Here is a 14,916-nt window from a genome sequence, read left to right as displayed (position 1 = left end):
TAGTATTCTAGGTTCTTCAAAGTAGCCACCTTTTGCTTTGATGACTGCTTTGCACACTCTTGGCATTCTCTTTATGAGCTTAAAGAGGTAGTCACCGGAAATGATTTTCACTTCACAGGTGTGCCCTGTCAGGTTTAATAAGTGGGATTTCTTGCCTTATAAATGGGGTTGGGACCATCAGTTGTGTTGAGCAGAAGTCTGGTGGATACACAGCTGATAGTCCTACTGAATATACTGTTAGAATTTGTATTATGGCAAGAAAAAAGCAGCTCAGTAAAGAAAAACGAGTGGCCATCATTACTTTATGAAATGAAGGTCAGTCAGTCTGAAAAATTGGGAAAACTTTGAAAGTGTCCCCAAGTGCAGTTGCAAAAACCATCAAGTGCTACAAAGAAACTGTCTCACATGAGGACCGCCCCAGGAAAGGAAGACCAAGAGTCACCTCTGCTTCTGAGGATAAGTTTATATGAGTCACCAGCCTCAGAAATCGCAGATTAACAGCAGCTCAGATTAGAGACCAGGTCAATGCCACACAGAGTTCTAGCAGCAGACACATCTCTACAACAACTGTTAAGAGGAGACTTTGTGCAGCAGGCCTTCATGGTAAAATAGCTGCTAGGAAACCACTGCTAAGGACAGGCAACAAGCCGAAGAGACTTGTTTGGGCTAAAGAACACAAGGAATGGACATTAGACCAGTGGAAATCTGTGCTTTGGTCTGATGAGTCCAAATTTGAGATCTTTGGTTCCAACCACTGTGTCTTTGTGTGATGCAGAAAAGGTGAACGGATGGACTCTACATGCCTGGTTCCTACCGTGAAGCATGGAGGAGGAGGAGGTGTGATGGTGTGGGGGGGCTTTGCTGGTGACACTGTTGGGGATTTATTCAAAATTGAAGGCATACTGAACCAGCATGGCTACCAAAGCATCTTGCAGCGGCATGCTATTCCATCCGGTTTGCGTTTAGTTGGACCATCATTTATTTTTCAACAGGACAATGACCCCAAACACGCCTCCAGGCTGTGTAAGGGCTATTTGACCAAGAACGAGAGTGATGGGGTGCTACGCCAGATTACCTGGCCTCCACAGTCACCAGACCTGAACCCAATCGAGATGGTTTGGGGTGAGCTGGACCGCAGAGTGAAGGCAAAAGGGCCAACAAGTGTGAAGCATCTCTGGGAACTCCTTCAAGATTGTTGGAAGACCATTTCTGGTGACTACCTCTTGAAGCTCATCAAGAGAATGCCAAGAGTGTGCAAAGCAGTCATCAAAGCAAAAGGTGGCTACTTTGAGCTTTGATGCCTTCAGTGTGAATGTACAATTTTCATAGTCATGAAAATACAGAAAAATCTTTAAATGAGAAGGTGTGTCCAAACTTTTGCTCTGTACCGTATTTTATCCCTATTGCCGCTGTGTGTCAGGTTCCTGCAGGGTTAACTGTAAGGCCGTCCCCAGGGAGATGGGGAGAGCAGCTCTATAGGGAAATCAGTGAGGAGGTTGTAGGGATAAAGGGAGTAAGTAATCAGTGTTGAGTAGGCTGTTCCTTGGAGAGGAGGTAAAAGGGAGAAGACAGGTTTATTGGGGTTTATTGGTTATGGAATTTCAAACCTCAGCATGGAAAGAAGCTAGTTACAGAGGCAGCAAGACATCACAGCAATTGGGGACCTGTGCCAGGAACAAAATGCAAACTGTAATTCTGAGAAAGGAGTCGGTGCATTGTATGGAAAATGAAGGAGAATATATAACCGGTTATCCCCTGTTCACCAGTGTGGACGTGTATAAAATGGACATTGTTTATAAGGACTGGTCAGGCTCATATATCGAAAGGAGAAAAGGGAGCGGGATTGCACTGAAAACGAAGAAGGAGATAGCAGATCCAGGAACAATGTCGCACACGCACACCCACAACAGTCGTTTCTCTGTAATGTGACGAGGTGTCACACACTTGACACTTGCCTAAAGCTATCACCCTGGGCACATCTACAAGAGAAACGAGTGTTGTGGATATGTGTGTGCGACATTGTTCCTGGATCTGCTACCTCCTCTCCCTTCCGGCTCCGTTCTCAGAGTTACAGTTTGCATTTTGTTCCCCATTGTCCATCCTCTTACACTAGGTTCCAGCAGCTAACTCTGCCTTAAGGCCCCGTCACACTTAGCGATGCTAAAGCGATCCCGACAACGATACGACCTGCCAGGGATCGTTGCTGCGTCGCTATGTGGTCGCTGGTGAGATGTCAAACAGTGAGATCTTCCCAACGACGCAGCAGCGATGCGGCGACCTGTAGCGACCTGTACAACGATGTCGTTGGTCGTTGTGACCCTGTCACATGGCAGCTATTATGACGATTCTGACCTCGATGAGGGACGTCCTGTGTGACGTTGTAGTCACACAGGCGTGCATTTGCGTTGCCTTTTCCGCGCCCATTCAGTTCCGATTGGTGGTCGCTACTGCGTTCTAATTGGTGGCGGCCTTGCCAAATAAATTAAGGAAAAATGAAAACGCATTTGAGACCCCAAACGATACCTACCGTGCACAAAATATAGGTGTCAGAAGAACCGTTGAAGAATAGATAAATCGAAGAGGAGTCGCAGGCCGGAGAACTCTACAACGATCTGCAAACCACCACGCGGTCAGGAACAAAGGATGGAAGCACTACTATGTCGCCTTCTGTTGAAGGCATGACCGCCAATCAGAAAGCAGTAGCGACCACCAATCGGAGCGGAGGGGTGCGGAAAAGGCAACGCAAATGCACGCCTATGTGTCGGTGTCTGAGTCGTCAACGAGGTCATTGGTAAGGTGTCAAACACAGCGATGTGTGCTACCCAGCGGGACCTCAACGATCAAAAAAAGGTCCAGGCCATTCCGACACGACCAGCGATCTCACAGCAGGGGCCTGGTCGCTGCTACGTGTCAAACATAGCGAGATCGCTACTGAGGTCGCTGTTGCGTCACAAAACTTGTGACTCAGCAGCGATCTCGCTAGCGACCTCGCTCAGTGTGAAGTACCCCTTACATGATCACTAGGTTTGAGGGAAGGAGTGCTGAAAGTGCTTCTTAATCTGTATACACAAGTGCTGTTGATTGAGAAGACAGAGACGGTAATAAATCATGTTTGCCTTGTCTGTGAGGAGTCTGGCTGTGTCTGACAGTAAGCTCCCCACCGCCCAGTGTGGCATGATCTCCTGCAATCTGCTAACTCTGCACTGACATTTTAGAATGTGAGTGGAGAGTAAAGTACAAACTGCCTAGACATTTATAGTCTATGAGTTCTCCAAAAGTAGTTAACAATCTCTTACAATTTGTATAATCATCTCCTATTTGTCTCCATGGTAACAGACTACAAACAAACCTTGTGTAGTCTGATCCTATAACTATGTGTTGCCCTCTGATTTCTCGTCTACTGTCATTAATGGAAGAAGAGGAGTAATACACAGCGTAGGATCAGACTAAGTGGAGAAGCAAAGGTCTACACGAGAGCTGTAAACACCAAATGGTAGTATATTTTTAATCGCGATAGTTTGTAACGTTGCTCCATTATGTAAAGTTGCTCAATTTTTTGCTTTGTACCAGGGCAGTAACAAATAGTTACAGAAGTTAATGGATGGATGAAATAAAAAGAAAAAGGTATTTACCTTATGAGATAAGAGACGCCAACGCCACAGAAAGCCAAAGCAAACACGAGACCGAACACCAGGATGACAATAGATGGTTCAATACCTGAAATAGACAATGTAGCATCACTACAGGTCAGAAGATATCAAAGTGATACATGGATCACTGTAGGGTGAACAGAGCCAAATTTACCCCAATGTCGATTTCTAAAACATGATCACCCATGGGGACAATTTCGATCTGTATTATGGATCTGTGTGCTTCCCATGGAAGATAATGAAGGAAAAATGCGAATGTCCTAATACAAATCAGTGTTTTTTCCACACACACGTGGACAAAATTATTGGTACCTTCCGGTACTGTAAAAAAACATAATGTTCACTGAGATAACTTGAAATTGAAAAGTAACTTACTATTTAAATTTAATGAATATCAATAATGAGAATCAGACATTACTTCAGAATTTTGGTTCAACAAAATAATGTCCCGACCTGGCCAAAAATGATTGTTCCCCTAACTTCTGCCCCATCCACAGGTATTATGGCCGCTCTTCATGAGCAGAAGGCTCCTTGGGTCTCAGGTGTGAAGGCGCCTTCTCGTGACTGCAGGTCTCGGGTCCTTCCACAGATGTTCTGTAAGATTTAGATCAGGGCTCGTAGAAGCCTCTTCAGAATAGTCCTATGCTTTGTTCTTTGCCGTTCTTGGGTGTTTTTAGATGTGTGTTTTGGGTCATTGTCCTGTTGGAGGACCTGTGATCTGCGGGTCAAACAGAGCTTTCTGACACTGATCAATACATTTAGCTCCAGAATTCCTTGATAGTCTTGAGATTTCATTGTAGACTGCATGAATTCAAGACTCCCTGAAGACTCCCAGAAGGGCAAACCGCTCCTTGGGTCTCCGGTGTGAAGGCGCCTTCTCGTGACTGCAGGTATCGGGTCCTTCCACAGATGTTCTGTAAGATTTAGATCAGGGCTCGTAGAAGCCTCTTCAGAATAGTCCTATGCTTTGTTCTTTGCTGTTCTTGGGTGTTTTTAGATGTGTGTTTTGGGTCATTATCCTGTTGGAGGACCTGTGACCTGCGGCTCAAACAGAGCTTTCTGACACTGGTAAATACATTTAGCTCCAGAATTCCTTGATAGTCTTGAGATTTCATTGTAGACTGCACAAATTCAAGACTCCCTGAAGACTCCCAGAAGAGCAGCCCCAAAACATAACCGAGTCTCCTCCATGTGTCATAGGAGGTACAATGCTATTATCTTTGCTTCATTTTTGCATCTGTGAACATAGAGCTGATGTGACACTAAAAGCTCCAGTTTTATCTCCTCTATCCAAAAGATGTTCTCACAGGAGCTTTGTATCTTGGCAATATGCATTTTGGAAAATTCCGGTCTCTCTTTTTTATGATTTGCTTTCATCAGTGGTTTCCTCCTTGGTCGCCTTCCATGAAATCCATTTTGGCCAAGACAGGGCCTGATGTTGCTTACTGACTCTGATGGCCTTGACCTTGGAGTTCACCTTTAATCTCTTTGGAAATTGTTCTGGGCTCCTTGGTTTCCATTCGTATTATCTGTCTCTTCAATTTTTACATCAATTTTTTTTCTTGAGGCTATGTCCAGGGTGGACGGCTATAGTCTAATGGACCTTAAACATCTACTGTATACTTGTACATTGACATTGCACAGTACGACTTTGATAAAAAGAAAATGAAAAGAAGTACAGAAGTGTCTTACAAAGGCTTTTATTATTAATTGTATTATTTTTATATTTTTTTTAAGACGGGTAATTTAAAGCCAAACAGTTCAGAACACCTGAAGCCGAGAGGAGCGATAAGGATGGGCACAGCAATTAATAGAAAAAAAGAAAAGATGCTGCTAAAAAAACATGTGCATAAAAGAACATCTAATTTTTTTTTTCTATTTTTAAATCAGGTTTTTGTGTTAAACTTTTTTTTTTAAATGTTGGAATTATTTTTCATTTCACAATCTGTATAAATAAATGACAATCATCTTGCAATTACTGGGGCTCTTTATCAATCATACTTTTGGTTTGCTTAGAAAGAGTTTGCAGCAGGTTCATTATCATCAGAGGCAGCACTAGAATGACAGATTACACCTTTATACACATCTGATAACGCAGGATCCACCAAATACAAATGTTTATGTCCCTGTTCTCCCCCCCTCACAATGACCTTTGCACACATCAGAGAAGAGCTACCGGGATGGTGAGCGAACTGCAAACTATGTCCTACAAGGAACGGTTAAAGGATCTGGGACTGTTTAGCCTCCAAAAAAGAAGCCTAAGAGGAGACTTAATAGCTGTCTACAAATATCTGAAGGGTTGTCACAGTGTAGAGGGATCATCATTGCTCTCATTTGCACTTTACATTGATCTTTCACCTAAAAGTCAGGTGTTTGCTGAAAAAAATGCTTTATCCTATAAACCTATAAGAGCGTAAATTCAGCTACTTACCTCCAATGCACAACGTGTCTGGATCAAACCAACAGCTGGAGTCAGCGGGAGGAGGCGTCCCACCTGGAAAGCGTATGGTCTTTCCCAAAAACCGCACCAAATTGGAGGACATCTCCACTGAGTAGGTCGGGAAGAGCTGATTCACTTTACCATCAGTGTCCAAGACCACAAAGCTGCCGAGTCCATTCCCCTTCCCATCTGTGTGCAGCATGTGAGTAAATCCAGGATAATCTAAGTTTTTGGTATAATCCGCGAGGTTCGACCCCGAGATCCAGGCGCCTTGATTCCATGCGCTGCTCATTGCTTTGGCCAGAAAGTACATGGAATTGTAGATTGTTCCAAATAGAGGAGAAACCTACAGAAATGCAAAGACGCATTAATACCGGGACACGAGACAGCGCCTCTCTGGTCCATAGGATGTGTCTGGTATTACAGCCCTGCCCTATTTGTATTCCAGACAAGGAAGCGGTGCTGTAACATCTATGTTGTAGATTTGGATCTTTTCATCTTTTTCTCCCTCCTTTTTCTCAGTAAAGGAGTTTTCCACTTTCCAAGTGATCCCCAAATGAGTAGATACTTGGAAAAACAAACACAGATGGTGCTCACCCTCCCCAGGGTCAACCCCAGTTCATCTTAGTGTTTTGGCTGCAGTGGTAACATCACAACTACACTTCCCATCACCGCTGCAGCTAATCACTGAGCTCAGCAGCTTGTACCTTCTAAATGAACAAAGCCGCTGAGCTCAGTGATTGGCTGCAACCGTGATTTGTGCCTTAGTCATGATAAGGGTTCTTGGTCACCAGAAACACGTTGATATCGCATTTTACTCTTTGTTATTGCTGATGTTTTTATCCTCCACTGAGCACATTTTTTAAGTGAATAAAGAAAAGTTTTTTTCACTACAACGTTGAGCTGGATTCCTCATTTTTTTTAAAGCAGTATTGTACATATGTGTGTGTTATAGCAGTACTATGTATGCATGCGGTACAGTTGTATTATGTAAATGTGTGGTATAGCAGTATTGTACATATGTGTGTGTTATAGCAGTACTATGTATGCATGCGGTACAATTGTATTATGTAAATGTGTGGTATAGCAGTATTGTCCATATGTGTGTTATAGCAGTACTATGTATGCATGCGGTACAGTTGTATTATGTAAATGTGTGGTATAGCAGTATTGTCCATATGTGTGTTATAGCAGTACTATGTATGAATGTGGTACAGTTGTATTATGTAAATGTGTGGTATAGCAGTATTGTCCATATGTGTGTTATAGCAGTACTATGTATGCATGCGGTACAGTTGTATTATGTAAATGTGTGGTATAGCAGTATTGTCCATATGTGTGTTATAGCAGTACTATGTATGCATGCGGTACAGTTGTATTATGTAAATGTGCGGTATAGCAGTATTGTCCATATGTGTGTTATAGCAGTACTATGTATGAATGTGGTACAGTTGTATTATGTAAATGTGTGGTATAGCAGTATTGTCCATATGTGTGTTATAGCAGTACTATGTATGCATGCGGTACAGTTGTATTATGTAAATGTGTGGTATAGCAGTATTGTCCATATGTGTGTTATAGCAGTACTATGTATGCATGCGATACAGTTGTATTATGTAAATGTGTGGTATAGCAGTATTGTCCATATGTGTGTTATAGCAGTACTATGTATGCATGCGGTACAGTTGTATTATGTAAATGTGTGGTATAGCAGTATTGTCCATATGTGTGTTATAGCAGTACTATGTATGCATGCGGTACAATTGTATTATGTAAATGTGTGGTATAGCAGTATTGTCCATATGTGTGTTATAGCAGTACTATGTAACATAGTAACATAGTAACATAGTAACATAGTTAGTAAGGCCGAAAAAAGACATTTGTCCATCCAGTTCAGCCTATATTCCATCATAATAAATACCCAGATCTACGTCCTTCTACAGAACCTAATAATTGTATGATACAATATTGTTCTGCTCCAGGAAGACATCCAGGCCTCTCTTGAACCCCTCGACTGAGTTCGCCATCACCACCTCCTCAGGCAAGCAATTCCAGATTCTCACTGCCCTAACAGTAAAGAATCCTCTTCTATGTTGGTGGAAAAACCTTCTCTCCTCCAGACGCAAAGAATGCCCCCTTGTGCCCGTCACCTTCCTTGGTATAAACAGATCCTCAGCGAGATATTTGTATTGTCCCCTTATATACTTATACATGGTTATTAGATCGCCCCTCAGTCGTCTTTTTTCTAGACTAAATAATCCTAATTTCGCTAATCTATCTGGGTATTGTAGTTCTCCCATCCCCTTTATTAATTTTGTTGCCCTCCTTTGTACTCTCTCTAGTTCCATTATATCCTTCCTGAGCACCGGTGCCCAAAACTGGACACAGTACTCCATGTGCGGTCTAACTAGGGATTTGTACAGAGGCAGTATAATGCTCTCATCATGTGTATCCAGACCTCTTTTAATGCACCCCATGATCCTGTTTGCCTTGGCAGCTGCTGCCTGGCACTGGCTGCTCCAGGTAAGTTTATCATTAACTAGGATCCCCAAGTCCTTCTCCCTGTCAGATTTACCCAGTGGTTTCCCGTTCAGTGTGTAATGGTGATATTGATTCCTTCTTCCCATGTGTATAACCTTACATTTATCATTGTTAAACCTCATCTGCCACCTTTCAGCCCAAGTTTCCAACTTATCCAGATCCATCTGTAGCAGAATACTATCTTCTCTTGTATTAACTGCTTTACATAGTTTTGTATCATCTGCAAATATCGATATTTTACTGTGTAAATCTTCTACCAGATCATTAATGAATATGTTGAAGAGAACAGGTCCCAATACTGACCCCTGCGGTACCCCACTGGTCACAGCGACCCAGTTAGAGACTATACCATTTATAACCACCCTCTGCTTTCTATCACTAAGCCAGTTACTAACCCATTTACACACATTTTCCCCCAGACCAAGCATTCTCATTTTGTGTACCAACCTCTTGTGCGGCACGGTATCAAACGCTTTGGAAAAATCGAGATATACCACGTCCAATGACTCACCGTGGTCCAGTCTATAGCTTACCTCTTCATAAAAACTGATTAGATTGGTTTGACAGGAGCGATTTTCTCATGTATGTACGTGGTACAGTTGTATTATGTAAATGTGTGGTATAGCAGTATTGTCCATATGTGTGTTATAGCAGTACTATGTATGCATGCGGTACAGTTGTATTATGTAAATGTGTGGTATAGCAGTATTGTCCATATGTGTGTTATAGCAGTACTATGTATGTACGTGGTACAGTTGTATTATGTAAATGTGTGGTATAGCAGTATTGTCCATATGTGTGTTATAGCAGTACTATGTATGTACGTGGTACAGTTGTATTATGTAAATGTGTGGTATAGCAGTATTGTCCATATGTGTGTTATAGCAGTACTATGTATGCATGTGGTACAGTTGTATTATGTAAATGTGTGGTATAGCAGTATTGTCCATATGTGTGTTATAGCAGTACTATGTATGCATGCGGTACAGTTGTATTATGTAAATGTGTGGTATAGCAGTATTGTCCATATGTGTGTTATAGCAGTACTATGTATGTACGTGGTACAGTTGTATTATGTAAATGTGTGGTATAGCAGTATTGTCCATATGTGTGTTATAGCAGTACTATGTATGCATGCGGTACAGTTGTATTATGTAAATGTGTGGTATAGCAGTATTGTCCATATGTGTGTTATAGCAGTACTATGTATGCACACGGTACAGTTGTATTATGTAAATGTGTGGTATAGCAGTATTGTCCATATGTGTGTTATAGCAGTACTATGTATGCATGCGGTACAGTTGTATTATGTAAATGTGTGGTATAGCAGTATTGTCCATATGTGTGTTATAGCAGCACTATGTATGAATGTGGTACAGATGTATTATGTAAATGTGTGGTATAGCAGTATTGTCCATATGTGTGTTATAGCAGTACTATGTATGCATGCGGTACAGTTGTATTATGTAAATGTGTGGTATAGCAGTATTGTCCATATGTGTGTTATAGCAGCACTATGTATGAATGCGGTACAGTTGTATTATGTAAATGTGCGGTATAGCAGTATTGTCCATATGTGTGTTATAGCAGTACTATGTATGAATGTGGTACAGTTGTATTATGTAAATGTGTGGTATAGCAGTATTGTACATATGTGTGTGTTATAGCAGTACTATGTATGCATGCGGTACAGTTGTATTATGTAAATGTGTGGTATAGCAGTATTGTCCATATGTGTGTTATAGCAGTACTATGTATGCATGCGGTACAGTTGTATTATGTAAATGTGTGGTATAGCAGTATTGTACATATGTGTGTGTTATAGCAGTACTATGTATGCATGCGGTACAGTTGTATTATGTAAATGTGTGGTATAGCAGTATTGTCCATATGTGTGTTATAGCAGTACTATGTATGCATGCGGTACAGTTGTATTATGTAAATGTGTGGTATAGCAGTATTGTACATATGTGTGTGTTATAGCAGTACTATGTATGCATGCGGTACAGTTGTATTATGTAAATGTGTGGTATAGCAGTATTGTCCATATGTGTGTTATAGCAGTACTATGTATGAATGTGGTACAGTTGTATTATGTAAATGTGTGGTATAGCAGTATTGTCCATATGTGTGTTATAGCAGTACTATGTATGCATGCGGTACAGTTGTATTATGTAAATGTGTGGTATAGCAGTATTGTCCATATGTGTGTTATAGCAGTACTATGTATGCATGTGGTACAGTTGTACTATGTAAATGTGTGGTATAGCAGTATTGTCCATATGTGTGTTATAGCAGTACTATGTATGCATGTGGTACAGTTGTATTATGTAAATGTGTGGTATAGCAGTATTGTCCATATGTGTGTTATAGCAGTACTATGTATGCATGCGGTACAGTTGTATTATGTAAATGTGTGGTATAGCAGTATTGTCCATATGTGTGTTATAGCAGTAGTACTATGTATGCATGTGGTACAGTTGTACTATGTAAATGTGTGGTATAGCAGTATTGTCCAAGATTCAAGATTCAAAGAAGCTTTATTGGCAGGACCAAATACACATCAGTTTTGCCAAAGCAAGTGTATAAAGGCAATAGGGATAGGGACTTTGGGGATGTTGGGTAGGAGCTGTAGGGAAGGTGGATGGGGGCAGATCCATTGTGGGGGCTATAGTCCATGGCATAGGGGAGGTGGATGGGGCAGATCCATTGTGGGGGCTATAGTCCATGGCATAGGGGAGGTGGATGGGGCAGATCCAGGGTGGGGTTTATAGTCCATGGCATAGGGGAGGTGGATGGGGCAGATCCATTGTGGGGGCTATAGTCCATGGCATAGGGGAGGTGGATGGGGGCAGATCCAGGGTGGGGGCTATAGTCCATGGCATAGGGGAGGTGGATGGGGGCAGATCCAGGGTGGGGGCTATAGTCCATGGCATAGGGGAGGTGGATGGGGCAGATCCATTGTGGGGGCTATAGACCATGGCATAGGGGAGGTGGATGGGGGCAGATCCAGGGTGGGGGCTATAGTCCATGGCATAGGGGAGGTGGATGGGGGCAGATCCATTGTGGGGGCTATAGACCATGGCATAGGGGAGGTGGATGGGGGCAGATCCAGGTTGGGGGCTATAGTCCATGGCATAGGGGAGGTGGATGGGGCAGATCCATTGTGGGGGCTATAGTCCATGGCATACAGGAGGTGGATGGGGCAGGTCCAGGTTGGGGGCTGTAGTCCATGGCATCATAGTTCTCTTTCTCATAGTCTATGGCATTCGCTCACATACCGCGCTGCTATCTCCACTGCTCTCTCTTCTTCTCCCAGCAGGATATATGTTTTCTCTTCCTCCTTCATGGTGATGAAGTCTGGGAAGAGATGTGAGAGTCTCCTGAAGTGAGTGTCCCTCACTGCTGAGTATTTGGAGCAGTGTAGCAGGAAGTGGGTTTCATCCTCTATGGCCTCCTGATCACAGTGTTGGCACAGTCTTTCCTCCCTGGGCTTGTAGCTCTGCCTGTGTCGGCCACATTCGATGGCCAGACTGTGGGCACTGAGTCTATATCGGCTCAGGATCTGGCGGTCTCTGGGGTCCAGGAGTTTCTCGAGATATGGGGCCAGTCTGTAGTCTCTCTGTAGGCTCCGGTACATGATCAGTTTCTGTGAGCTGATGATATCATTCTTCCAGTCACTGACATACCTCTCCTGGCCTTCGTCTGCCATCTTCCTGATTCCGGCTTTTGTCAGGTTGTTGTGATTGGTGTTCTGGTCCGGTTGGGTTTGGCTGGGCTGTTCCGAGGGTTCTGATTTTTCTGTTTCACCTACATGTATCAGGGCTTTATGGTGATGGGAGCTTGGATTGCTCCTATGCAGGTGAGCCCGGAATGACAGCGCCCTCTTTAGAACTGTTAGGTGTAGAGGGAATCTGCCCAGCTCGGCCCGACAGGCACTGTTGGAGGTGCTCCGATGGACCTGGAGAAGGTGCTTGCAGAATTCCAGGTGGAATATTTCTGTTGGACTGGAATCCCACTTTGACCAGTCTGGGTAGGTGTGAGGACCCCAGACTTCGCTGCCATACAGGAGGATTGGGGCGATGATGGAGTCGAAGATTTTTAGCCAGACCCTCACTGATGGCTTCAGATGGTAGAGTGTCCTTCGGATGGCGTAGAAGGTTTTGCAGGCCTTGTCTTTCAGGGTCTCTATGGCTTGTTTGAAGCTCCCTGACCGGTGAATCTCTAGGCCCAGGTAGGTATATTTGTCTGTCCCTGTGAGGTCGCAGTTGTTGAGGATAAATGATGGGTGTTGGTCTGATCTTCTCTTTCTCCTCTGGAACACCATGGTGTTGGTTTTCTTTAGGTTGACCGGTAGAGCCCAGGTGGAGCTGAATTTCTCTAGGATTTTCAGGTTGTCCTGGAGGCCTTTCTCGGTTGGTGACAGCAGCAGCAGGTCATCTGCATACAGCAGGAATTTCACCTGAGCGTCGTGGAGGGTGAGACCTGGTGCTGAGGAGGATTCCAGGGCGGTAGCCAGCTCGTTGATGTAGATGTTGAAGAGCGTTGGACTTAGGCTGCAGCCTTGTCTGACTCCGCGGCTCTGCTGGAAATAAGCCGTTCTTTTGCCGTTCACACTCACGCTGCAGCGGTTCTCGGTGTAGGAGCTTTTGATGACATCATAGGTCTTTCCTCCTATTCCGCTCTCCAGCAGTTTCAGGAATAAGCCCGGGTGCCACACTGAATCAAAGGCCTTTTTAAAGTCCACAAAGCAGGTGTATATCTTCCCATTCTTTGTATTGTAGACGTGTCTCTGAATGAGGCTGTGCAGAGTATAGATGTGGTCAGTGGTGCGGTGGTTCGGCATGAACCCTGCTTGGCTCTTGCTGAGGACGTTGTGCTCGGTGAGGAAGGTGAGGATCCTCTTGTTCAGGATGCAGTTGAACAGTTTTCCCAGGTTGCTGCTGACGCATATGCCTCTGTAGTTGGCTGGGTCATACCTGTCCCCACTCTTGTGGATGGGTGTGATGAGGCCTTGGTTCCAGGTATGAGGGAAGTAGCCGGCACTCAGTACAATATTGAAGAGTTTAACCATTGCAGCCTGTATTTCTGGTGGGCTGTACTTCAGCATTTCTGGTAGGATTCCATCCAGGCCACCGGCTTTTCTACATCTTATGGAGGAGAGTCTCTCAGTTACTTCCTGTAGTTATAGGTGTATCCACCGGGTTTTGGAAGTTTTTGATTTTTTCCTCCATTGCTTTTAGTTTTGCCATTATGTTTTCCTGTTCTTGGCTTAGTCCTTCCTTTGGAATGTCTTTATAGAGGTCTCTGAAGTATTGGAGCCAGAGGTTGCCATTTTGGATATGGTTGTTGTTTTTCTTGTCTTTGGTGCCCATGTGGTTCCATAGTTCCCAGAAGGAGTTGTCTTGGAGGGCGTCTTGGAGTTGATTAAGCTTGGTAGAGATGTAACTCTGCTTCTTCCTCCTGAGGATGGTTTTGTACTGCTTTTGTATGGAGTCATAGGCTTCCCTCAGACCCAGGTGGTTGGGGTCTCTGTGTTTCTTGTTGGAGGCTGTTCTCAGGGTCTTCCGTACAGCTTTACATTCTCTGTCAAACCAGCCATTGACCTGTGTTTCTTTTGGTCTCTTGTAGTCGACTTTTTTAAGGTCGGACAGTCTGGCCATTGAGTAGAATATATTGTTGAGGTCCTTTGCTGCTTGGCTCACTCCCTATGGGTTTGGCATGTACTCAAGGTTGTAGAAGTGGTGGAGCATCCGCTGTATTACAGGTCTGCTGGAAGCTTCTTTATATTTTAGTGCCGACATTTTGGACCATTTATAGGATGGAGGCCGGGTGAAGAGGCCGCTCTGCTGTGGCTTCTGAGTGGATGGTTTCTCTGTAGATTTCATGTACAGAAGAAGTTGGCTGTGGTCTGACAGGTGCGTTTGTGGGGTGACTATGAAGGTACTGACATCTGCCAGGTTCAGGCCAGTAATGGCGCAATCAACTACACTCCTCCCTACATGGGAGTTTAGTGTATACCTTCCTAAGGAGTCACCCTTGCTTCGTCCATTAAGGATATGAAGTCCTAAACTTTTACATACGTTCAGGAGCTTTCTGCCACTTTTGTTGACTGTACTGTCATAGCTGTTTCTCTCAGTGTGTACAGGGTCTTGGCCGTCATTCTCTTCTCCAAGTATGTAGATGTTTCCATCCGTGGTCAGGAAGTCTCTCTCTCTCCCTGTTCTTGCATTGAGGTCTCCAAAGATGAGAACTTTGCCCAGGGCCTGATAATGGGCGGCTTCT

General features: G+C 43.8%; 1 protein-coding gene across 1 annotated transcript in view; it reads right to left on the bottom strand.

The window, feature by feature from the left end:
• LOC138671791 (retinal guanylyl cyclase 2-like) overlaps positions 1–14,916 on the bottom strand; it is a 142,610-nt gene that overhangs the window by 68,667 nt on the left and 59,027 nt on the right. Inside the window, 2 exon segments of the mRNA XM_069759927.1 lie at positions 3,633–3,717; positions 6,082–6,436. Of these exon segments, the coding sequence (XP_069616028.1) occupies positions 3,633–3,717; positions 6,082–6,436 (440 nt within the window).

The sequence above is a fragment of the Ranitomeya imitator genome, chromosome 3, assembly GCF_032444005.1.
Source record: "Ranitomeya imitator isolate aRanImi1 chromosome 3, aRanImi1.pri, whole genome shotgun sequence".
Lineage (NCBI taxonomy): Eukaryota > Metazoa > Chordata > Amphibia > Anura > Dendrobatidae > Ranitomeya > Ranitomeya imitator.
Note: the sequence above shows the minus strand (reverse complement) of the source record. Positions and strands in the feature narration are given on the sequence as shown.